Genomic DNA, 26,231 nt, shown 5'->3' on the forward strand with positions numbered 1-26,231 from the left:
TCTCTCCCCCCCCCCTTTAAGTGGGTGTAGCTGGTGTTCAAATGAGCCTGGAGGAGGTGGGGCCAGCCAAGATCAACAATACCTGTGAAAGGCATATATTCTCTCCCTCGGCCGGTTTGTGGAATTCCTGGTCGAAGACCTTGAGAGTCCTTTGTCCGCACATTTCTCTCCATAGGAAGTTCTCTCGGGCTGCTATAGGAGCACTTCGGGGCTCGGGAGGCGCATCTTCCTGCGGCCAACAGGCGGGTGCAGAGAAGCCCAGAGGATCGCCCCCTTTGCGAGGAGCCTCAGCGTCAACTCCCTAGCCACGAGCGCCGCGACGATGCCGCTGAGATGCGCCTTTTTCTCCGGCGCTGCGCTTTTCCTCCTGACGGTAGGGCTGGAGAGGGGTCATGGGTGGTGGGAGTTTGGCTGGCGAAGGGGAGATCGGAGTAGGGGCCTCCGGAGGCTCCAAGCTTTGCCTTGTCCAGCCCAAGGAGGAGATCATGCAGCAGCGTCCTGGGATTCAAATATCCCCGTCTCCTTGGAAACCGCCAGGTAGCATCACCTGCTTCTTAAAAATAGTCCCTAGTGCGTCGGGGCGCGCACGGTACTGAACTCCAGGACGCGCTCTGCCCCTGTGCCTTTTTCTCCTCCGGGTCAAGTGAAAGCCACATGCATACAAACGTATATACAATTTTATTTCCCCAGGTTTTTTCGGGTGCTTATAAGCTCTTTTGGACTGCTGTTGGTCCCCATGGCATATTCAAATTAACTTAATTTGCTCATTTATTCGTCTGTTTTAAAAATATACTCATAAGGTTATTACAATAATCCTGCCAATGTCAATGTTCTTATCTGTTTAGTTTGTAAATATTCAACAAACCATTTCCATTCTTTTATAATAAGTTTCTTATCTTGATTTCTTATTTTTCCGGTAAGTTTTGCCATTTCTGCATATTCCATAAGTTTTTGTATCCATTCTTCTTTTGCTGGGACTTCTTTCCATTTTTGAGCAAGTAACGTTCTTGCCACTGTAGTTGCATACATGAATGCATTTCTATACAGTTTGGGTAGTCCCATCCCTATAATTCCCAAAAGGAAAGTTTTTAGGTTTGTTTGTTTTTTACAAACATTATTTTAAAATTCTTTTTCAATTCATTATATATCAATTCCCAGTAAGCTTTTTTTAACCTTACTACTGGTTAATATCATCAGTTGCTTTTCCTTTAGATAAGTGCAATTCAAGTTCTCTCCAGGTCTGATCATTTCCTAAGCAGTCAGTATTCCTATCATGCTGAAGACAAAATTGTTCCAATATCCTTCTGGTGTTTTGAACCCGTTCTCCCCTCTTGTTAAATGAATGGGGAAAAATAGATCCCTTTTCCAAAAACATCTAAATTGTTCCAAAATATGAGTTGAATTGGAAAGATACCAAGTGTGTCTAAAACATAGCTGCTGCTGCTTCCTAAAACTACAAATCTAGATAAAAGTCAGATCTTTTTGCCTTGTGCACATTCCACCATTCCACTGCCCCAAGTACTAAAGCTTAGCACATTGTCTCAGTGTTACAAGAAGAATAATGCTGATGGGGGGGGGGGCTATTGTCTTTATTTTTATTATGTATTTTGTGGTTTTATATCTTGATCTTCTTCTGTGACCCGCCCTGAGATTCCTGGATATAGAGCAGTATATAAGTTCAATAAATCAATCAATCTAGGCACACATGCTGGGGAATGCGTCCTCCTGAACTCAATGGGGCTTGCTACTGTAAACAGGATTGCACAGTAACAGACCCTTCTTTGGGACCAAGAACTTTTAAGGTGTTGGAAAGCAAAGTAGCCAGCAAGCTAAAAGCAATTTTGCATTCTTTTGTGGGGTAGGACAGATCCTCGCAGGACTCTGGTCTTCCGTCATGTTGTTGTTTGCTCTGCTTCTAGCTTGGCACAAGGCATTATGAAAACTTAAATTCCTGAGGTTTCAGTGGCGTAACAGCACCAACATTCTGTAAAATAAACTATTCCCTTAAAAATGTCTTGAGAGAAGGAGATTGTACAACTTTGCAGTGCAACATGTTCCACTGTCTTATCATAATGGATTCCCTCCCCCACTGTGGTACAGTTCAGTCATAAGCTGCTAGAACCTAATGAATTGCCTTAATTTTTATGTAGCTGACTCCCCATTTTTCTTCTTCTTCTGATATTAGTTTATCCCACACTTCTTCCAGAGAGATCAGGACTGCATGCATAGTTCCCCTCAAATTTACAACAAGATAGGTTGGGCTAAGTTGGAGATAGCAAGCATTCCAAGGAGAAATCAACCAGTTCGTTTCATAGCTGAGCAGAAATGCGAATATAGGACTTCCTGACCCACGTCTGACATTTTGTCTACAGTTATTCGCAGCTGAAAGGGAACTGGCTAGAATAGAGTCCACCAGGTGGATTTCAATCTCTCTTCCAACCTTTTATGTTTTATTTACAAATAATTCTACCTGAAGGAAACTTCATTTTGTCCCAAATCCCACTTTAAGAAGAATTCTCCAACACCCCACCTCAGAACACATGTAAAGCTCTCATTAACTTCTAGAGCCATTTTCTTAAGTATTAGTAGTTTTGGTTTCTTTTGAAACCCTGCTGATAATTTATTGATGCAATCTCATGTTTCCAGCACTGAGCAGCCCCTCCAAGCTTTTGTGGCGAAAGGGTTGCTATTGAGCAGAGGGCTTTGTTTTTGTTACAGGAGATTAAGTGCATGCCTGCTGCAAAAAGGAAAACTGAAGAACTGTTCCAGAACATGCCCCAATAGTCAACAGAAAGTTATTATAACTGAAGTGTGATATGCCCCAGTTAATGTGAATAGCACATGTCTTATTTCACAATTCCTAGGCTGATCTTCTTTCTTGGTTGAGGGAAGAAAAGCATACAGGCTTCAGTGAGAATAGAACTTGGTTTAAACACTTCTCATCCTTGCATGCAAATTCTTCCCCCCGTTGTTCTTTCACGTTTACTCTTTTTTCGTTTTCATCACTCTGACATTATTTCAGTTTGAATGAACTCTGTTTTCTAGCTACCATTTAGGTATGTGAAGGCAGATGACTTCAAGGATTTGTTTTTTCATAAATGTTTGGATTGATAAATTGAAAATATCCTTTGGCTACAGTTCCCAAAGATGGTTGGGTTTATAATTCTCCTTAGCCACAAACTTGGTAGCTGACCTTAAGCAAGTCACTGACTGCATTCAGACATTGTGCTAAATGATGGATTGGTGTTTCCTGTGTGGAACATTAGGTGAAAGAAGCGTATGTATATTTACCAAGCTAGGCATTACTTTTCATTTCTGATGTCTAATCACTGAGAACATTAAGGAGTTTTTGCATATTTCAGTCATTTCCAGGAACACCTGTATCAAAACCTCCCTGGCTACCCTTTTTCTAAGCTGAAAATATCCTGTGTTTTGCTTATCTTATCAGTTTGTTTGGGAAGTGATCATCTCAGTCATCCAAGAACCACTGCACTAGTATATCATAGTATTTGCATATGTTTGTTCAAGTATTGTCTCATCTGCCTTGAGTTAGCATTGCCTTCTCCAAGGACTACAACGTGCAGCATAAGTAACCAGCACAAACATCTGGGATGTTACCGGGTTGGGCAAGGCTGGGTTGGAACATCCTTGGATTGTAGAATGTGAACAAGAGAAATATTGGGGGGGGGGGGGTTAGCCTGAAGGTACATTGTGTTTGGAACTGCTACATTTGCTGCTACATTGGGATAAAATTACAGATGTTGGTTAATGAAACCAAAATTTTATTGAGCCTAGACTTCAGGAGTCAGTTGAGTATTTCCATTACTTATAAGTGCTGGTTGTGATCCAGCCAAAGTTGAGCACTTTAAGTTCCTGCTGAAATCATAGGCATACTTACCATAGTCTGATTTGTACCCATTCTTACAGATGGTGGAAAAACCTTGTTGATACTGAATTTTCTTATGCATCAATATCTAGGAATAATACTTTTTATATTGCTGTTCAATATAGAGTTATCAGGGTAGTTTACGGCTGTTAAAAATAAAATAAGAATGCACCAGAACACTAGCAAAATCGTAAAGGTGCAGGGTAAAAGCAGTAGTAAACATTCATGATTCAAATTCCTGCACGTGGCAAAAGTCTGGGGAAATAAAAAGGTTTTCATATGGTGCTGAAAAGTGATTAAGGGTGGCAATCCTATACCTACTTACATGAAAGTAAAAACGTAAAGGGACCCCTGATCATTAGGTCCAGTTGTGGCCGACCCTGGGGTTGCGGCGCTCATCTCATGCCGTTTACCTTCCCACTGGAGCGGTACCTATTTATCTACTTGCACGTTGTTGTGCTTTGGAACTGCTAGGTTGGCAGCAGCAGGGACTGAGCAACGGGAGCTCACCCTGTCGTGGGAATTTGAACCGCCGGCCTTCTGATTGGCAAGTCCTTAAGTCCCATCAAATTCAGTAGGGTTTACTTCTGGATACCATGTATAGGATTATTCTGTGACGTAGGGGGCAGGTGAGCCTATCTGGGGTGAGACTTCTGTAAGTGGGGTTTCACAAAAGAGCAGGCCTTCTCCCTGTTGTCCACTTGACTCATCTCAAATAGCAGGGAAAGACAAGCAGCTGCAGCTCTGAATACTGTCTCAGTGCCCAGGAAAGTTGGTGTGGAATTAGACATTTCCTCAGGTCCCAAACTGTGTAGGGCTTTAAAAGTAAATCCTGGCACTCAGAAGCACTCCAGCTCCTTAAGCACAGGTAAGATATAATCCGATGCATGGTCCCAGTTAGTTGCTTGTGCTTGCTTTCCTTACTAACCTTTTGCAACCTGGTGCCCTTCAGATTGGACTACAATTCCCATCAGTCACAGCCAACATGGCCTTGCTGGCTGGGGATGATGGGAGTTGTAGTCCAAAACATCTGGAGGGCACCAGGTCAGGGAAGGCTGTTATATATTAAATGCATTTTCTGGACAGTCCTTAAACAGGGAAGTCATAGAGGAAGTCCCAGAGGAGTAATTAACTGTTGAGTAGAGCAGCCCAGAGAAATCTGACGCAGACACCTTGCAGATCAACCATGATATAACAGGTTCAGCAACGTTTCTGTGCTTGGCCAGATACAGTTGATTGCAAATGACAGTTACGTTATAGTTGGGTATAATCCTTAGGAAAACAGCTACAGTTCTGAGTAAGTTTGTTGCATCAAGGCAGATGACACAGAACAGGGAAAGCTCGTGACCTCTACAGAGTTGACTCATTTTTTTGTTCAGTTTTTCAGGTGAATGGAAGGGCAACATTGGCATAAATGTTCAGGGCTGGGGTGAATAAAACAGGTTGGTTCTTGGTGGCATTTATTGCCTGGTTGAGGAACATGGGAGGACACTGCCGGGGTGTGAAAAGAGATTATGGGACATTATAGCATTTATAAGCACCCTTGAATTTTGAAGCCTCTGTGGCCACAACAGCCTCAATCACCCAGTGAAAACATCACATTCCTAACAAAGCCAGATCTTTAATTGAAGAATGCATTCATTACAGATGTCAAAGTTGCCTGGCTTTTCAGGGTGTGATACTGTGGGTAGCATGACTCTGCCAGTGCAGCATCCTTCTTACTCTTGCCCTTTTCTCCATCCATTAAGGTTCTTGCCATCAACAGCTTCTACCATGCCTTGGGAGATGACGGCAGTCTAAGGAAGACCATCTACAAGAGAAGCAGCCAGGTGGGGACTCAGTTAAGTTATCCAGTAGATAACATTAAAAACCAGATAGACGTTATCTGCAAATCTCTCTCTCTCTCTCTCTCTCTCTCTCTCTCTCTCTCTCTCTCTCTCCAATGGCTTGTGTGTCTATTGATGGGGGAGGATAATTGAATCTGGATCTATATTTTGATGAGGCTGGACAGATTTTAGATTCTGAGTCCTTAAGAAGTTATTTACGTACATATTCATCTACTTATGGCATGTGTGAAGAACTTGGGTGGCGCTGTGGGTTAAACCACAGAGCCTAGGACTTGCCGATCAGAAGGTCGGCAGTTCGAATCTCCGTGACAGGGTGAGCTCCCGTTGCTTGGTTCCAGCTCCTGCCAACCTAGCAGTTTGAAAGCACGTCAAAGTGCAAGGAGATAAATAGGAACCGCTCCGGTGGGAAGGTAAACGGCGTTTCCGTGCACTGCTCTGGTTCGCCAGAAGCGGCTTAGTCATGCTGGCCACATGACCTGGAAGCTGTATGCCTGCTCCCTTGGCCAATAAAGTGAGATGAGCGCCGCAACCCCAGAGTCAACCACGACTGGCCCTAATGGTCAGGGGTCCCTTTACCTTTACCTATGGCATGTGTATGAAAGTCCCACTACAGGTCAATGAACAAAGAAGGAAGCTTATCTTCTGTTAATGAACTTATCAGTGTGGGGCCGAAGGATATATTTGGAACATTATTTTAAACTCCCTGTATTTTAATGTTTGTTTTGAAAAAGAGGCACCTGTTACAGTGATATGCATAGGTGGTTGCAACATAAGTGCTCTCTTTTCACTCCCAGGATCTGAAGGTGCTCGACAGTCTTCGTCCTTTGCGTCGCACCAAAAGAAGATGGGTTATTACCACCCTAGAACTTGAGGAGGAAGACAAAGGGCCATTCCCAAAACGTGTCGGAGAGGTAAAAGCCAATGTGTAACGTGTTGGAAAGCCTTGCATATTTATAGTCTAGTATTTTGTGTTTCTGGCTGTGTTCCCCAAGGGCAATTTGCATCTGAATCAAGCCTTCAACAGCTTGTGACCCTCATCTCCTAGGCCGGGCAGAGAGGTTTAAGTTTTTCTGCCAAGGGCACATTGTGGAAGAAAAGCATAGCGGCTCTCCTGGACTCTTCATGCCCCCCCATGCTTTCCCCCCCGCCAGCCTCCGATATTTAAAATATCGAGTGCCTTAGAATTGCTTTTAAATAAATGGAAATTGGGTCAGGGACTGGCGAATCACCACCTTAAAGATGACCAAGAGTATCTGCACCCCCCCCCCCGAAGAATGTCAGTTGGAGTTACTAGGAAGTCTCCAAACCAAGGAAGACTCGGTTTGGCAAGTCTCTAAGTCCTCACTTTCATGCTTGTCACATGGATGACAGGCCCTATTGATGCCTAATACAGGAGGAAGCTACAATTGGAAATTTCAAGCCTGTGCATGCTTATAATCTTCTTCTTTAAATATAAGTGTCACTGGCAATGTTTACTTATCTTCTGGGACAATTTTTTTGTCTCCTCCCCACAAAACACACACGCCAGAGTCTCTGGCACTTTCTTTAAAATATATTTTAGGAGGTAATTTTTTAAAACGTTTTTGAAAATTCAGAGTTGTAACGGAGCAAAGAAGTAGCATATATAATTGCATCTTAGTCTTAAAAATTGTACATACTCTCATTTTTTTAAAATAGTTTCTATTAAGTTTTCAAGTTATACATCTCAAAATATGCATTTTACACAATACTATATATCCGTTGACTGCCCTTCTTCTCCTTCCCATGGTTCATTTCACTTGTCTATCATTCCTGCATATTTTACTGTAACCATTTTACTCAGCTCCCCAATTTAAATCATTCAAATATTAATCACACTGTTGAATTTATCTTAATTCTGCCAGCGGCTTCAGCTTTGCACAGTTGTTTTACTCAGCAAATATTTTCCACTCCTCTTTAAATAGATACTCTTTTTGCTCTCTTTTTCATGTGTTAAATCTGCTGGTTCTGCAAATTCTATCATCTTAAGTTGCCAGTCCTCCTTACTTGGGACCTCCCTTGCTTTCCATCTTTGGGCTAACAAAACTCTAGCTGTCGTTGTTGCATACATAATTTTTTTTTTTTAATTTGTAAGTTCTATGCCCGACTTCTGTACTTTTGATTTCCCTGTTTCCTCTTATATTCTGAAGTAATATTTCCAACGGCAAAATAAACAACAGCGGAGATAAAGGGCAGCCTTGCCTATTCCCTTTTTGTCTTTGGCATTTGTCTGAGAGATTATTATTTAGTAATATACTTGCAGATTGGTCATTATAATTGCATGTACCCTCTTACAATAAAAGGACTGACTGTTGTGTGTCACCAAACAGTAACTCTTGGGATTTTTTTTGTTTTGTTTAAAAAAAGCCTTGAGGATTTCATTGCAATGGCATTGGCATCACTAAAACATCTGTGAGATGGCACAAGAATTAAGGCTGGGAAACTTTCCCTTAAGAATTATGCTGCTGCTGGTGGTGATAAATATTATTATTATTATTATTATTATTATTATTATTATTATTAAATAGAGCTTTTTTTAAAAAAAGCACAAAAAATCTACATTAGGGGAGGATCTACACACAGGAAACCCCCCCCCCCCCGCTATAAGTAAGTCAGAAATTAAATTGTTATAACAAAAGAAGAAGAAAAATGCTCTGGAAAATCGCTTCAAAATTTTTTCTTGCTCTCTGGTGCCATGTGGTCTTGCATGTTTATAATGCATTTAAAAAGGTGTTTCTTGACTAGTGTAGCTGAGTCCCTAGGATTATCAGAATAGTAAAATGTAGAAGAATCTTGCCATTAAAATATTACTCTGCTGATAAGATTAACCTTTAATCAACAGCCTGTTTTGCTTTGTAGCTCTTTAATGATGTATCACGCAAGCGTGATATAAATGTGAAATATTTAATCAGTGGACCTGGTGTGGATGAATATCCAGAGCCTGGACTGTTTTCTATCGAGGATGATGTGAATGGACATGTATCTGTGCACCGTTCCATTGATCGAGAGAGAAACCCTTCTTTCACGGTATTTACTTTACTTTTAACTTTTTTTCTTTTTAGAAGTCCATAGAACACATGAGCCAGTCGCTAATTTAATTTTCTTGCTGATTGTCCATCGTTCAGATACGTTTTGATGTTGCGGATAGGACGACGAATGAAATAGTGGATAGATCTTTACTCTTCAATGTTAAAATTAAGGATATAAATGATAATGCACCTGAGTTTTCTAAAAAGGAATTTAACATCACAATGAAAGAAAACCACGACAGAAGTGAGTATCTTGGACACTGTTGATAGCTTCGCTGTATATGGTCCTTGTCAAGGACAGAGTTGCTCAAACCTTTTACTCCCAGAGCCCACTTGAGATAGCTTCAGATTACTGAAGCCAACCGTCACAAAATGACAGAGCAGTGGCAGAGCCAGTCACAAAATGGTAGCCAGTGCAGACAGACTTTGGCATAATCAGCTGGCAATTACTGATATCATTTTCTATTGCTATTTAATCCATCTTTGGAAACTGCCAAATTCTTTGGCACAGACAGCATTTTCTTTATGGCTCAGCTTTCCTTAAGCTAAGTACAGAAATTTGATCTGGAGCGATTTTGACTCGGTCTTCCCATTTTAGGAAGAATTTGCTGACCCAGAGGATCTAAGTAAAGAAGGCTTTTTATCTTATATTGTTCCTTTTCCCACCCCATGTGCCTCAAGCATTTTTACTCATCTCCTATAATTTCTTCTCCCATTTGCCTTTCATCCCTTCTCTGGTCCTTTTACATTCCCTTCCTCCTCCTATAGCAGCTTTCATCTTTCTTATCCTCTATCTATCCATCTCATTTATCTTTTTTTTTTAAAGTAATATTTATTAAGAGTTTAAAGATTACAAAAAGAAGAAAAAGAGTTAAACAAAGCAAAACAATACAATACAATACATGAAAAACAAAAACACTATTTATCTTAACAAAACAAAAACAAAAACAGAAGCAATTAAAAACACATCCAATATTTCCATATCTTATCTTTCATTTACTTGTTTCAACGACCTCCTCACACCTCCCTTTTTTGTATTCTAGTTCAGTTAGCTATTTCAGCAAATCCTTTCCATCTTTCTCAGTTTTTGTCCTATCCATCTCATTTATCATCGTCATCGCACCCTTTGTCCTACTGTCTAATTTTGTTCAATACCTCCTCTGCCCCTTTCTTCTCAGAAGTGGAAGACTTTCCATTCTTCTCCACTCCACTTTTGCACCTCTCTGCTTCCCATCCACCTTTACTCAGGATGGAGTTGCTGGCATTGGTGGAGCCTAAAGTCTGTGGCATGGCTAGGGGTTGCAGCAGGCAAACGAGAAGGCACTGAGCAGGCAGTGGTAAAAGCTGTTGGCTTTGCTCTGATTTTGGTAACAAATTTGCCCACGTGGGGAAATTGGCAAGAGGTGGGCTCTACTGATCAACTATACAAGTGCCAAGAATGGAAGTACAGTCGTACCTTGGAAGTTGAACAAAATCCGTTCCAGAAATCTGTTCGACTGCCAAAACATTCAGAATTCAAGATGCGGCTTCTGATAGGCTGCAGGAAGCTCCTACAGCCAATTGGAACCCGTGGAACCCGCGTCAGATGTTCGGGTTCCAAAGAACGTTCGCAAACCGGAACACTCACTTTTGGGTTTGCGGCTTTTGGGATCCAAAACGTTTGAATTGCAAAGCGTTTGACTTCCCAGGTACGACTGTATAGTAAAGACACACTATAAAAGTAAAGGGACCCCTGACCATTAGGTCCAGTCGTGGCCGACTCTGGGGTTGCAGCACTCATCTTGCTTTATTGGCCGAGGGAGCCGGTGTACAGCTTCCGGGTCATGTGACCAGCATGACTAAGCCACTTCTGGCGAACCAGAGCAGCGCATGGAAACGTTGGTTACCTTCCTGCCCGAGCAGTACCTATTTATCTAACTGCATTTTGACGTGCTTTCAAACTGCTAGGTTGGCAGGAGCAGGGACCAAGCAACGGGAGCTCACCCCGTCGCAGGGATTTGAACCGCCAACCTTCTGATTGGCAAGTCCTAGGCTCTGTATTATTCCCTTGCTATAAACACTGCACCTTCCCCAATCATAGATGAACCAGTGTTCAATGCCACGGCCTATGACAACGATGAAGAAGGCACTCCGAATTCTCTAGTGGAGCATTCTCTGGTTTTGCAGACACCTCGTACAAAAGAACCTATCTTCACCATTGATCCTTCAAGTGGCCTGATTCGTGTCACGGGATGCTCAGATTATCAGGTATAGAACTTGTAAATAAAGCTTGTCTTCTTAAGCTCTATCCCCCCCCCCTTTTTGGGTATGTATACACTCGTGAAAATTATTTTGCCTTCAGTATGTCACTCTTTAACTCCACTGCCCTAGTATTTCCTCTACAAATTGCCTTTCAGCAGCCTAATCTTTGTAAAAAAATATCCCATGCAAGGCAAACAAATGCAGTGTAAACAAATGGGCCATCAATGTTGGTGTTGGGTCAGGGAGAACTGGCTCAGCCTGATCCACTTAGCAATGAGTCACTGAGTGACCTTTTGCCTTCACTTTGCTCCAGTAGCAGATGGGTGGTGGTGGTGCAGTGGAGCTTACCTTACCACCTGATACTGAGCTGCTGCTTATTGGGAGGAAAAATGGAGGTGCTGGGGAGGTCAACATGGTGCAAATGCATCAGCAGGCTCCGATTGCTGCATTTGCAGTGTGGGGGCTTCCCCATAGCTCTGCTCTTCCCAGTAAGCAGTAGTGACTCAACAGCTGGGATGTCAGGTAAGTGCCACCTCCTCAACATGCCATCTGTTACTGCTCTGTCCCACATCACTGGTGCTGAGAGAATGAGATGAGGGATGGGGAACACCTCCACCACCATAGGGTCTAAATGCCATATTTATACAGAATTACAGTTCTGTGCAAATTACACCATGGAGCAAAAACGTTTGAATTTACCCAAGGCCATGGATCTCAAAACTCATCTTTAAAGGCGGTCCATGTTGTGGCCACACAACATGTATGGGGGGAAAAATTGAACAAAGCTAATAGGTATCTTAGCAGTAGAATCAATCCAAAGTTTCTGGTGGCTAATTGTGGCCATTTCAGGAAAGCTGGATTCTAACTTGGTCAGTCAGACCACAGGCCTTACGTTTTGCAAATGCATCTTTCCTCTTTGGAAAGTTTGCATGGCTCTGGAGTTATTGAATTCACACCAATATCATCTCGGACATATAGAGAGTGACGATGTTTTCATATTTTAACGTTTTCAAGGTGACCTCGGCTTTCAGACTTCTGGTCAAAGCTACAGACCATGGAATTCCACAGCTGTCATCAACAGCAACCATTAATATTGCTGTGGAAGATTCAAACAACAACACACCATTGCTTGCTAAAGGAACTGTAAGGACATATTGCTTGAGGGCTATTGTCAGGGTGGGAGAGAGTTTTCCAGGTCCCAGTTATGAAGTCAAACGGTTTGCCTTTTTAAGGGTCCACTTTAAGGCATTGTTTTCCATCAGTGCTGACAGGCCTGCAGGTATACAGCCTAATCAGAATGCTACTGCAAATTCTACAAAAATGTAATTATTTGCAATCTCTTTTATTGTTTGAATCAGATTCACCCTGGTTCTTGGATATGCTTAAGTCATGCCCAGCTTTTCCCTGACCTCTAGGATGGGGCTCTGTCATTACTGAGTTTATTTTTGTATGCCGCTTGGAGAATCTAAAATATGAAGATTAGAAATGCTTCAAAATAAGTAATAAACATGCAAATGCCAAACTGTGTACAGGGGTCAGCGGCATGTATACAAGCCCTGCTTCTGAAGTCATTCTGCATGTCATTGCCCATGCGCTGACATTCCCTAGTGTTGTGCCAGGAATTCAAGAGTAGAACTCTCTGCATAATTGAGGACCACACTTCATCAATGCAACATCAGCCTGCACAGTCCAATCCTGGGAGCAGATTCAATTAAAGAGTTGCACTAGCAGGAACAGCAACAAGAAATTTATTTATACCCCGTCCTTCTGGCTAGGTTTCACCAGCCACTCTGGGCAGCTCCCAAAAGAATATTACAACCACAATAAAACATCAAACATTAAAAACTTCCCTAAACTGGGCTGCCTTTAAAAGTCAGATAGTTATTTCCTTGACATCTGATGGGAGGGAGCCACCGCCAAGAAGGCCCTCTGTCTGGTTCCCTGTAACCTCACATCTCGCAGTGAGGGAACCACCACAAGGCCCTCAGAGTTGGACCTCAGTGTCCGGGCTGAACGAAGGGAGTGGAGATGCAGCATAACATGTCCTACTTCCGCAGTGGGGGTTTTCCCCTGTCTCCACTTCCTATGCCTCAAAACACCGCACAGTGGGAAGATAGGGGAAATCATTTCACCAGGCAAGCAGGATTTCCTTGTGCTTATAGAGGAACCTCCTTAGCAGTCCACTCCACCCTGGGTTATGTATCTTGGTCACATTGCAGTGTGACAGAAAATGGGAGGAAATGTTTGGAGCTGTCTTTTGTTCACTGAGATGCCCTATCTGTTTCTTCCAAGCATTATCTGAACATCCCAGAAGGCAAAACAGAACATGGCATCCTTCGCCTCCAGGTGGAAGATAAAGATTCGCCCAACACACCTGCTTGGAGAGCCAAGTATAAGATATTGGGAGGAGATGATACAGAGAACTTCAGCATTGAGACGGATCCTGATACCAATGAAGGGGTTTTAAGCATCACAAAGGTAATGTAGATGGACAAAGCTATTGACAGGATTTGAAGAATTGTTCCAAGCATAGAACTTTTATCAAGATTTGGGTAGCAGCACATCATCATTTACAACCCCCCACCCCATCCTACTAGTTTTTGTGTATAGTTAGTCAGAATTTACTAATGGGAGATTGTGATTTTGTGGTTGCTCTGCATCTTTTCTTTTCAGCCTTTGGTTTATGACAAACATAACAAGAGGAGACTCATGATTTCTGTAGAAAACGAAGAGCCCTTCTTTATCTGTGAAGGTGGTCAGATGCGGAGTTCTCCAGGCAACCAAGAAGCATATGTGAACATAAATATCATTGATGAGAACGACGCTCCTCAGTTCCATCCTCCTGCTCTTGTTCTTTGGAAAGAGGAAGGGATGTTCCCTGGGAACACGATTGCACATTACACAGCCAAGGATCCAGACACAACACCACACATCATAAGGTGGGGAAGAACTGCTGGTCATTCTTGTACGCATGTCCCATATGAATGGGTCTTCCAAAGGAGCTTGCTTAGGGTTCCACTTCAGAGAGAGTGAGGAGGAATAGATTCAAGAACCCAAGAGTACAGGGAGTCATTGAACATTACACTTTGCCCAATCACTTGTCCCATGACCGCCATTTTGCCAAGTGTAGTGTAGTGGTTAAGAGCAGTAGACTCGTAATCTGGTGAACCGGGTTCGATTCCCTGCTCCTCCACATGCAGCTGCTGGGTGACCTTGGGCTAGTCACACTTCTCTGAAGTCTCTCAGCCTCACTCGCCTCACAGAGTGTTTGTTGTGGGGAAGGAAGGGAAAGGAGATTGTTAGCCGCTTTGAGACTCCCTAGGGTAGTGATAAAGTGGGATATCAAATCAAAACTCCTCCTCTTCTTCCTTTAAGCATGAGTGGCCTACCTGTTTGAGTGCTGTGTCAAAACCTTTCTTCCGATTTTTCACATGTTTCATTCCCCTGTGAAATTCGCTTCTGTTTTCCTGATTCATTCACGGAGCACTTTAAAAATGTCCTTAACATTAAAATTAAATAAATTTGGACCTTACGTTATTGTTGCGAGGTGACAGTGGGTAGTGTGTATGTGATCACCATGCTCCCAAATTAAAAATTATCTTTACAGAACAGTATATTTACCTAGCTACCTATGCTTCCTGATTTGAAAAAAGTCTCATGGGTGGAGTTACAACATGGGAGCATCAGCATCAGGATGTCTTCCCCTAGGGCAGGCATAGGCAAACTCCGGCCCTCCAGATGTTTGGGACTACAATTCCCATCATCCCTGACCACTGGTCCTGTCAGCTAGGGATGATGGGAATTGTAGTCCCAAACATCTGGAGGGCCAGAGTTTGCCTATGCCTGCCCTAGGGTATCACAGAAGTGGGAGATACTGGGGGAGAATGGTTTCCACATGACTGAGATTGTTGCACACCCTGATTTTTGTTTCTGTAGCAATTGCAGTGTTTTTACTTTCAAAGAAGTTTTCTTTTTAAGAAAATGATAAACTGCGGTCTGGTGCATGGCAGACAGCCTCCCTGCCTTCCATCTCTTATAGGAAAGCCCAGCTGTGGAAACCATGGGGATTTTAGTAGGCAGAGCACCCAGGAAGGCTGCAGAATGCAGACTGCTGGAGAATGGATGCATTTTCTCTCCACGGCTGTTTGTTTTTTACCTAATACTATGCCATTCATCTTGCTGTCTGCTATTTAACATAGTTTACACAATTAATTCTGCCCTATTATTTATTTCTTTAATTTGTATACCGCCCGTCACCCAAAGATCATAGGGCAGTTCGCAACATAGAAATACAAAATGGGGACTTGCGTACTTCACAAATTTAACATAATTAGCAACATTTTCACGCCATACATTTCAATGTAAAGGAAATGTCAAAACCATGCAAATAAACCCCACCAAAAATTATGTATTGGTTGTAAGATTAAATAAAGACCCCCAAGAATTATGTGAGCGAATAGCCACTGTATTTGCTAGATTGAGTTCTGTGCTGGACCTGGGACAAAAACACAAGCGGGAACAATTTTTGCTTCAGGCCGAATTCCCTGACACCCCTACTCGCAAAACCCTGGAGCCATTTTGGAAGTAATGTCAATGCAACCAAAGCCTTCCACTCCCCCATGAGAATTTTACAGAAACTCTTCTTTCCACCTGACTTTTTTTTATATGAGTGCAGTTTCTTTTTCTTTTCACTGTTGGAGAATGGTTGGAAAAGGAAGTGGAAGGAAATGTTCAGCATAGCACAGCACTAAGTATACCCTTGATTTACAGTCCTTTGGAGGGTGGGAAAGCAAACCCTGTCTCATAGCTACTCTGGAGCCTTCATCGCTCATTTAAAAATAAAACCTTTGATTTCCTCTTTAAGGTACAAAATAGCTTCCGACCCAGGTGGCTGGGTGACTGTTGACGAACACTCGGGGACCGTAACAAATGTGAAAACACTAGATAGAGAATCTCCCCACGTGAACAACAGCGTATACACCATTGTGATTCACGCCATTGACGACGGTAAGTAGCTCCTCAGACAAAACCGTGCAAGATGCAAGGCAGCTCTGGTTTAGCACTTAACACTCAGCTTTGAATATTTCCGGGCAGAAAATGAAAGCAACAGAATTATCCTGTGATGTCTAAAAATCATAGCTGTCAACTTACAGATTTGAAAATAAGGGACCAGCAGCCTCAAAAATAAGGGATCAGCAGCCAAAATAAGGGATCAACAATTACTTTGATAAAATACATATCTTGTTGCATGCAAATGGCTTTAGATACCTATTAGGTTCATAAATTACCATATAGCATATATTCAACACAAAAAAACAGCAACAATTTGTTGTTGACAAAGGACAGCTGGACATAGAAAAGGTCCCATTATCTTCAGTAGCTTATTTAAGGGACATCATCAATAAGGGGCAGCAGGACATGGTGCTGGGATAAGGGACTGTTCCGCCAAATAAGGGACACTTGACAGCTATGCTAAAAATATGTTGAGAAGCTATCTTAAAAATGCTTCCCAGTCATAGAGCCGTTTCTTGGGCCCCAGTGTAAACTCTGACCTAGATGATCCTTTCTTGAGAGTTTGCAAAACAGGTCCAGCTTGAATGATGTGGATGACCTGACATTTGCAACAGAGAAGTAAGAGTGTGGGAAGCGTTTGCTGAGGAGGTTAGATGCCGAAAGCCAGTGGGTGAAATCCATTTCTCATTCTGTGCGTTCCTTCCTGCTCTGTAATATTTGCGCTCTCTTTTTTAGCATTGTGCTCATTTGTTCCCCCCATTAGGTGTTCCACCACAAACTGGCACAGGCACTATCCAACTTCACCTCTCTGACCTCAATGACAACGCTCCCATGTTAGTTACATCTTTGCTGGTGGTCTGCAGGGGAAAGGAAAAAGGCCCATTCCTTGTAAAAGCAGAAGACAAAGACTCTGATCTCTATGCAGAGCCCTTTACATTCCAGCTAGCAGAGACCAATGGGAACATGCAAGACTCTTGGAAACTGGGACAGAACTTTGGTAAGCTACCCTCCTACTATGACGTAGGGATTTTTCATGTTCTGCCCTAGACAGTGGTACTAGGGCACCTTGATTCCCGAACGGCTTAGTTGTCGAGCAAATCGGCTCCCGAACACCGCAAACCCGGAAGTAAGTGTTTTGGTTTGCAAATGTTTTTCGGAAGCCGAAAATCCGACGTGGCTTCCACTTGAGTGCAGGAAGCTCCTGCAGCCAATCAGAATCCGTGCCTTGGTTTTTGAATGCTTTAGGGAGTCAAATGGACTCCCGGAACGAATTAAGTTCGAGAACCAAGGTACCACTGTACTCTTCGCATGCAAAACTCTATAGTATCTCATATGCTAAATTATGCAAATTGCATTGTCATTACATTATTCCACCCCATTCATATTAGTGCAAGGAAAACTCAATGCAAATGGGATTTTGTCTTGTATTGTATATGATTTTGATATTCTGTACATCGCTTTGACAGTCTTCAGACTAATAAAGCTATAGGACCTTAAAGACCAACTAAGTTAGTTCTTGGTATGAGCTTTCGTGTGCATGCACACTTCTTCAGATATCTGAAGAAGTGTGCATGCACACGAAAGCTCATACCAAGAACTAACTTAGTTGGTCTTTAAGGTGCTACTGGAAGGAAAAAATTTTTTTGTTTTGACTATGGCAGACCAACATGGCTACCTTTCTGTAACTAAAGCTATAGGAGACATTTTTTAAACAAACAGAATTAAAGTTGGGGAGGAGACAAAAGTTTCTGGCCTTTCAGCAGGGCTAACGGAGCTGCAGGACATCATCTCCTCTTCAACTATAAGCCTGATAAAAAGGGAGGTGCTGTTAGATGTGGATTTCCACCTCCATGCTCTGGACTGTTGTGTGCAGCTTTTCTTGACACCACAGGTTAATAAACTACCTATAAATGATAAGAGAAAGCATTTCTTCTGAAGTTTTCAGAGAAGGCTGGACAGCTAACCAAAGAATTGCCTAGAGGATTTGCAAGCAACCATTCAATTCTTGAGAACCTAAAAATGATTTAAATCTGGTTAATAATATTTTGAAGGGTTCAACCTGCTCATCCTTGTCTGCATCATCACTATTGTCTCATTACCAGCATGGTATTATTATAATTAGCAAAAAGAAATAATGTAAGCATTCTCCCTATCTCCCTCTTCCCCCACTTTAGATGACTCAGTCGAGCTGTTTATGTTGAAAAGCCTCCCTTCTGGCATTTATGAAGTGCCGCTCCACGTTTTCGACAGGCAGGGGTTTTTTATGGAACAGACCCTGCATGTCGGTGTGTGTTCCTGCCGGGATGGGATCACGTGTGAGCAGGAGCTGAAACTGGCTTCCATGTCGGTGGGTCTTGGAGCAGGAGCAGTCGCTGCAATCGTGGCTGGGTTCCTGTTACTGATTTGTGAGTGATGTCGTAAAATTTGCCTTTTGCTTACTGGCAGAAATAACGTACTCAGATCTTGTGCAGAGAGAATGTAAACCTGTTATCCTTGTTTGTCAGTGACTGATTTTTTTAGTAGGTGCTCAATTTCAATTCAAAGTGCATGCACACATAAATAGGGTGAGCTGCTTCTTCATGGGATTAAACCACTGAGCCTCTTGGGCTTGCTGATCGGAAGGTTGGCACTTTGAATCCATGTGACAGGGTGAGCCCCTGTTGCTACGTCCCAACTTCTGCCAACCTAGCAGTTCAATAGCACAGCAGTGCAAGTAAATAAACAGGTACCACTGCGGCAGTAAGGTAAACAGCGTTTCTGTGTGCTCTGGTTTCCATCACGGTATCCTGTTGCACCAGAAGCGGTTCAGTCATTCTGGCCAAATGACCCAGAAAGTTGTCTGTGCACAAATGCCGGCTCCCTCAGCCTGAAAAGTGAGATGAATGCCGCACCCCATAGTTGCCTTTGACTGGACTTAACCGTCCATGGGTCCTTTACCTTTTACGATGCAGGTGGCGCTGTGGGTTAAACCACAGAGCCTAGGACTTGCCGATCAGAAGGTCGGCAGTTCGAATCCCCGTGACGGGGTGAGCTCCCGTTGCTCAGTCCCTGCTCCTGCCAACCTAGCAGTTTGAAAGCACGTCAAAGTGCAAGTAGATCAATAGGTACCACTCCGGTGGGAAGGTAAACAGCATTTCCGTGCGCTGCTCTGGTTTACCAGAAGCGGCTTAGCCATGCTGGCCACATGACCCGGAAGCTGGACGCTGGCTCCCTTGGCCAATAAAGCGAGATGAGCGCCGCAACCCCAGAGTCGGTCACGACTGGACCTAATGGTCAGGGGTCCCTTTACCTTTATATTGAATTAATTAATTCAGGCAGTTTCTATATGCTTAATATATAAATATATCTCTAAGTGGTGGAGGGGATCCTAGGATGGATTTTCCCTCCCACTCATCCAAAAAAGTGTTAAAGCTCATCCTTTGTTTTTCTTTTCCTTGTTACGCAGTGGGCTTAGCTCTCCTACTTTGGTGTTCCTCAACACCAGAATCGAAGAAAGGCCCTCCCTTTATTCCGTACGAAGAAGGCAACCAGACTCTGATCCACTACAATGAGGAGAGCCAACAAGCTTTGTCTCAGGTGGTAAATAATACCGCTATCCATTGTGTGGTTAGATGGAGAACAGCACAGGGCTCTTGCAGTTGTATAGAAGAGGGAGCTTCTGCAACAGCAGCTTTCAGTTCAGATACTAAAGATGTAGGGGCTCTGCTGTCTTTTGCACCTGCCCACCTTGTACTCTCTCCCTATGATGTTCCAGGTGCAATGCTGTTGGGTTTACTGTACAATCATCATACACATGTGAGATTCATTAGGCTGAATGGAATTTATTCCTATTGAGTTGTATAAGATGGTAGTCTTTGATTCTTTGGGACCAGAGAGCAGTGGAGACTTGGAGTGCCTTTGTAACATCTGCTTTCTTTGCATATATACTAGCAGGACAATATAGGCAAGCTGGCACTCCTTCAACAGGCAGCAGATCCCCAGAGAACATTTGTGTTGACCTTTTCCAGGCAGGCACCCACAATTTTAGTAGTTCCAGCTAGATTCTTGTATTGCTGTCTGTCAATTCAGAACAGCTGCTTCACACGCAACCAACATGTAATAATGCGTTTGATTTTGATTCCCATTTAGGATACACCCGATATGGGAGATCCTGCTACATCATCCACAGTCTATGCACAAATTTCCAAAGAGAAAACACAAACAATTAAGGTAACCACAGAACTCCTTGAGCTTTATTGAATGTATATTTAAAGGGCCTGTAATGGAACAGTACAGTTTCCTTGCCTGGTGTTGCTCATGTTTGTCCTCCCCCCTCTCTTTCTGTTGGGTATTAGGAGAGAAATTTATTTCAGTTTGCTTTTAAAGGGGAACTTGCCTAACTCACACTTTCCCCAACAATATATGAACTGTAAGGAAGCCATCCTTCTCTGAATTTTGCAATGCAGTTCTTAGGCCAAGTAATATGTACAAAAATGCATATACTAGGGCACAATTTTGCTTAAAAATACATTCCTTGCTGAAAATGACATACCAAAATGTATGCTATGGGGAAATTGCATCCATAAATGTGTATACTCAAATGCTCGAATGCACATGAGGGCTTTTACAAAAAAATTCGCAGACTGATGGGGTCGTGAATTTAAGATTGGAAAAACGAGAAACACTGAGAAACTAACTGCAGATCCATCCATCTCTAGCATAGTGTGCATACTGGAGTAACTGGAAAGCTATACAGGGGTCTCTGCCTTGCTGAAAGATAACTGCTCTGACCCTCAAACTCTGCTCATTCAGCAAAGGTCTCTACTCTTGTAGGCTATTCTTAGAGGCACTTGTGTAGGTGAGTGGGAGTCTGCACCATGAAGGCCCTCCTGATCATCCTATACAAAAGCTATTGGCTCCCCTTTCAGACCAGCTCACAGAGGTTGGCCATTAATCAGCAGGCCATTAATGCCAGAGGCAGGGATTGACCTGGAGGTCAAAGGCCTGTAGGTATCTCATAGCCTAGGATGTTGTCCAAGGCAATCACTCAGGGCTGAAATCTGCCTTGTATGTAGGGATTGAGCTCTTTCAAATTGTCCTTATACAGTGGTACCTCGGGTTAAGAACTTAATTCGTTCCGGAGGTCCATTCTTAACCTGAAACTGTTCTTAACCTGAAGCACCACTTTAGCTAATGGGGCCTCCTGCTGCCGCTGTGTCACCGCTGTGCGATTTCTGTTCTCATCCTGAAGCAAAGTTCTTAACCTGAGGCACTATTTCTGGGTTAGCGGAGTCTGTAACCTGAAGCGTCTGTAACCCGAGGTACCACTGTATATACTTGTTTATTTATTGTCCGATGCTTTTAATGCCTTGATATTGGCTTGCGTCCCATGCTGCACCAGCAGGGCTTTGCTGGCACACAGGGCCGTCTTAAGCATATCCGGCGCCGTGGTGCAAAGATCCCTCCAATGCGCCCCCCCATTTCCCATAGTTGCTGACCTTTTTTAGGGAGAACGGCACTGCCGGTGCCCAGCTTTGCTGGAGGGCAGCTCCTCTGGCAGGGAAGAGGTGGTGGTGGACACAGCGGCTCCTGGCTCAGCAGAGGCTCCAGGTGTGGCGCTGCTTCGGCGCAGCATGGCGGAGGCGGGTGAGGGCGGCGAGCTGATGCTGGGAGGCGCCGTGTCCAGCCTCTGTCTCTTCCCTGGCGCCCTCCAGAACTTGGCTCCCTGCGCCACTAGCCTCTATGGGTAAGACAAATGGAGTTGGCACAAATGGAGTTTTGCTTCCTTTCTTTTCCCCATGTGCCTCAAAAATCTACTTTGGAAGGTTTCCAACCACCTGGAGCTGCTTTTGAGGGTGGAGTGGAGGAGGCAGGAGAAGGAGGGAAATTGACTCCATTGCACATGTGGAAGTCTTGTTATGTCAGCAGAGCTACAGCGCTGGATAGCCAGTCATTTGTTTTGGTATTTTATTTCTTAGAGGCCAGCTGGAGCGAGCACCTCACATTCACGGACATCCAGTCAAGTACACTATGAACAAAACCTACTTGTGAGTAAAATGTGCACGAAACCACAGTTGCTTCAGGTATAAAAAAAATGTATGATGGTATGCAGTAGTTCAGGGGTGCCAGATTTTGTTGTTGCTTTCAGTTTGCAAGCATTTATCATCATCATCATTTTAGTTGTATGCTGCCTGTCCATAGTTAAAACCATGGGTAGGCAAACTAAGGCCCGGGGACCGGATCCGGCCCAATTGCCTTCTAAATCCGGCCCGCGGACGGTCTGGGAATGAGCGTGTTTTTATATAAGTAGAATGTGCCCTTTTATTTAAAATGCATCTCTGGGTTATTTGTAGGGCATAGGAATTTGTTCTCCCCCCCAAAAAAAGATAGTCCGGCCCACCACAAGGTCTGAGGGACAGTGGACCAGCCTCCTGCTGAAAAAGTTTGCTGACCCCTGGTTAAAACAATGCTCAAGGCAACTTACAGCATGACAAGATTTACATAATTACCAACATAACAAAAGTCACCAACCATAAATAAAACACATCAGAAAGTACAAAACCAAATGGAAAACAATTTCCACATAATTCATAAAATCTAAAATTAAGAATACAGCATTAATATCAATCGCAATTTAAAATGACATAGATAAAAAATAAAAGCAATTTTAAAAAACAAAAACAGAGCCCTCTCTGCCCAGCAGCAGCACCAGCACTACTCCTTTGTGGAGCCTGTCAGGCCCTGCCCCAAGCCAGGTGGAGAGAACCAGGACAGGGGGTGGGTTGTGGATGAACGTATCAGACGACACAGCGATTCTTCAAACAGCTCTTGTTTATTCACAGGCCAGAACAGAACTGAACTGAACTGAAGGGTTCAGCCAGCCTGCTTATATAGAGCTCCACTACAACGCACCAGTAACAATTTTCTGTAACTGTCCAATCACTTAACGTCACTTTCAATTCCTTATTTGCATATATGGACCTGAGTGAAAACTATCTACAGTATCCCCCTGCTGGCTCAGGGTGAGAACTTCAGTACATAACAGGCCGGGCCCTTCAGGCTCCCAGCAGGTCAGTCCTGGGCAGCAGCAACAGCGGCAGCCCAGCAACAGCAGCAGCAGTTCTTTATTATGCCCCCAACTTTACATTGCATTTCCTTTGCATTGAAATGAATGGGGTGGAATAATTAATGACAAAGTAATTTAGGGTCTTTATGTATTTAATTATGTAAATTACATAAGTTACATAATTTCACCATATTCTTGCAGTAAATTGTTATTCATTTCATCCTTATACTGTTTTATATTTTTAAGAAGGAACCTACATTAAAACATCAAAGCATTCCAAAACAAAACATTACAGGAGATCAGATTTAAAATATGCATCTAAATATAGTTAACAGGAAACAAAAATATTACCTTAAATGTTTCACAGTAAGACATTACAAAGGAATGCCAATTATAGAACACCTTAGAAAATGAATTGCAGAAGGACATAAGCAGCACTGCATGCAATGAATATAAAAGAATAGGTTGTTTGTTAATTTATCGTTCAGAATATTGCTCAAGGTGGCTGACAATAAAAGGGAAATTTATCAAACTAGAGTAAAACACATTAAGCATATTAAAATACATGATAAAAATCACGCAGCACAGAGATGAACAGCCCTTACAGCAAAGAGGAGCACTTGTCGTAGCTACAAGCAGCAGAAAGGTTTATAGCAATTGTGACTTTCATCTGCTCCCAGAAAATTCTATTCTATGACCACCACTGCAAAGTTGGGGGCAGGGATTTTGAATTGAAATGGGCTTCTGAAAGTCCTTTGCAGGCAAGATCACATGACAACATTGTGGCATTGGGTAATTGACAGCTGGGCGGCTCCACACACTTGCCATACTTGGCTCACAAGGGTTTGGGGGAGATGATGATGATGATGATGATAATAATATAATTTATTATTTATACTCCACCCTCTGGCTTGGTTTCTCCAGCCACTCTGGGCGGCTTCCAACAAAATATTAAAATACAATAGTCTGTTAAACATTAAAAGCTTCCCTAAACAGGACTGCCTTCAGATGTCTTCTAAAAGTCTGGTAGTTGTTGTTCTCTTTGACATCTGGTGGGAGGGCGTTCCACAGGGCGGGTGCCACTACCGAGAAGGCCCTCTGCCTGCTTCCCTGTAACTTGGTTTCTCGCAGTGAGGGAACTGCCAGAAGGCCCTCGGCGCTGGACCTCAGTGTCCAGGCAGAACCATGCGGGTGGAGACGCTCCTTCAGGTATACTGGACCGAGGCCATTTAGGGCTTTAAAGGTCAGCACCAACACTTTGAATTGTGCTTGGAAATGGAGAATCTGACCCACTGGGCAAAAAAGGTTCTTCACTCCTGTTCTGTTCCATCTGTCCACATGCATGGAAAGACATGGACTGCAATTGTATTTTTATAAGCTAAGCTTCATTTTCTTTTAAAGGATGACCATAGAATGATCCAAGCAAAGCTGACAGCGCCTGGTGGAAGTATAGCTTCACCCATAACCATCCCAGAATATTTCCAAATGATCCCTGGCTGGCATCAGGTTAGATAAATCACAACAGGATCCTGCCCCACCCCCTGCGATTTTTATCTCTAATAACTCAAGATGTGTCATGTTACAAAAAATTGCTATCTGTAGATTTCATAGTTTCCCCTTACATTTGAAGAAATTCTGGGTGGAATGTAAGCAAATGATGGCTCTAAAATTCATTTTCTCTGCTTCAGCAGACAACCTTGCTCCCCCAAAACAGTAAGAAGCGCTGGAAGAACCCACATGACCGGATGCTGGAAACATTGGATGAAATCTTAAATCAAGTGAGAAACAGGAAGGAGTTCCCCTTCTCCAAGAACTATGAAATGCGGAATGAGTGGAATGAGTTTCAATAATGGCTCAAATTTGCTTTTGTTAATGCAGAAGCCGAAAGATCTTCTCCTGCCACCAAATTATTTTAAATTGGGGAGGGTCGAAAATAAATCTAGGGAGCTCCTGAATGCATAAAAGATGCTCTATTACTGAGCTGTTGTCCTTCTCCCTGAATGTGCTGGAGAAAACAAAGATTTATTTCATTAAGCAGGGCTGGGAACCTTTGGCTCTCCAGGCCTGTCCTGAGCTCCAGTTCCCATCAGCCCCAGCTGTAGCATGGCCAGTGGTCAGGAATGATGGGAGTTGTAATCCAGCAATGTCTAGAGGGCCACAAATTTCTCATCCATGTAGTAGAGGCAGGAAGGTGATCTTGTTTAGCTATCTAAACGCTCTTTTGCTCACTTTCTCTCCACAGAAACTTAACCACGTCGCCGATCTAGAGGATAACGGGGTCTCTTATGCTCCTCATGTTTATGCCAAAGAAGGAATTTTGGAGAAAAGTGAATCCGTTCTCTCTCTACCACTTGTGGATGATCACAGCCTACCTCCTGATTTCTTGGCTACTTTGGGGCCCAAGTTCACCACTCTTGACAAAATCTGCAGCAAGTGATTCCTTTAAAGCTGTCCTATGAGCAAGCTGGGAATCCTCCCAGTTTAATTTGAAATGGAACTATAGCTATGCCGTTCATAAAGGGATTTTTGCCAGCATTCATTCTGCTGAATTTTTATACTTGAATAAATGGATTCTTTTTTTATTTTGCAATAAATACCATGTTTTTAAATTTTGATGTTGCATTGTGGGAAATGTGCTTCCCATTGTCTTAACCAGAAAAATAACATGAAAGCTTAAGCTACCCTAAGCCAATTGTCCTCAACTTGGTGCTCTCCTGATGTTTTGGACTACAATTTCCACCATGTGTATTGGCTGGGACTGTTGGCTGATGGAAGCTGTGGTCTACAGTGTCTGGAGGGCACCATGTTGGATGCTGCCCCACCAACTTGTCTGCTCTCTGCCATCCCTGCCTGTCACTTAAGGTCCATGTTAATGTTGGAAAAACGCCCGGGAAGGCCACCACCTTCCCAAGACACCGGGGTGCCTCTCCGGTGGTCACCCTCTGGCTGTAAATCTTCCCCAGTCCAGAGAGACCGATGATAAGCGACCCCTCCCTCCTGAGAGGAGCATGCTCATCTTCTGGCATCTCATAGCAGAAGAAAAAGACAATCGTAGTTTTAAAACTACTTTATTTACAGTCTTATATACAGAGAATCCATCAGCATGTCTGTGCTCTCTCAGCACCAGTACAGAACAGCAGCTCACACAGAAG

At 43.2% G+C, this 26,231-nt stretch overlaps 1 protein-coding gene across 5 annotated transcripts; it reads left to right on the forward strand.

The window, feature by feature from the left end:
• Positions 1 to 202: 202 nt before the first annotated feature.
• CDH26 (cadherin 26) lies at positions 203 to 25,692 on the forward strand. 5 transcript variants are annotated; one of them, XM_053394410.1, is made up of 18 exons: positions 203 to 373; positions 5,635 to 5,715; positions 6,528 to 6,644; positions 8,611 to 8,778; positions 8,877 to 9,024; positions 10,861 to 11,027; positions 12,036 to 12,164; positions 13,314 to 13,499; positions 13,695 to 13,960; positions 15,886 to 16,028; positions 16,798 to 17,031; positions 18,209 to 18,439; positions 19,480 to 19,613; positions 20,163 to 20,243; positions 21,992 to 22,096; positions 24,481 to 24,585; positions 24,768 to 24,857; positions 25,322 to 25,692. In XM_053394410.1, exons 1-18 carry the CDS (start codon positions 323 to 325, stop codon positions 25,514 to 25,516), a joined length of 2,631 nt encoding a protein of 876 aa, XP_053250385.1. In that variant the 5' UTR covers positions 203 to 322; the 3' UTR covers positions 25,517 to 25,692. The 5 variants fall into 5 exon arrangements, with proteins under 5 accessions (XP_053250385.1, XP_053250387.1, XP_053250388.1 ...); XM_053394412.1 differs by having other exon boundaries at positions 24,771 to 24,857; XM_053394413.1 differs by having other exon boundaries at positions 21,992 to 22,060.
• Positions 25,693 to 26,231: the final 539 nt, after the last annotated feature.

Source organism: Podarcis raffonei, chromosome 6, assembly GCF_027172205.1.
Source record: "Podarcis raffonei isolate rPodRaf1 chromosome 6, rPodRaf1.pri, whole genome shotgun sequence".
Classification (NCBI taxonomy): Eukaryota; Metazoa; Chordata; class Lepidosauria; order Squamata; family Lacertidae; genus Podarcis; species Podarcis raffonei.

Bases quoted from the DNA above. Each gene is read 5' to 3' on its own strand.
- CDH26 (XM_053394410.1), top strand. From the start codon at position 323: ATGCCGCTGAGATGCGCCTTTTTCTCCGGCGCTGCGCTTTTCCTCCTG. The intron at 12,165-13,313 runs GTAAGGACATAT...GTTTCTTCCAAG, and splicing joins CATTGCTTGCTAAAGGAACT to CATTATCTGAACATCCCAGA. The intron at 16,029-16,797 runs GTAAGTAGCTCC...TCCCCCCATTAG, and splicing joins GATTCACGCCATTGACGACG to GTGTTCCACCACAAACTGGC.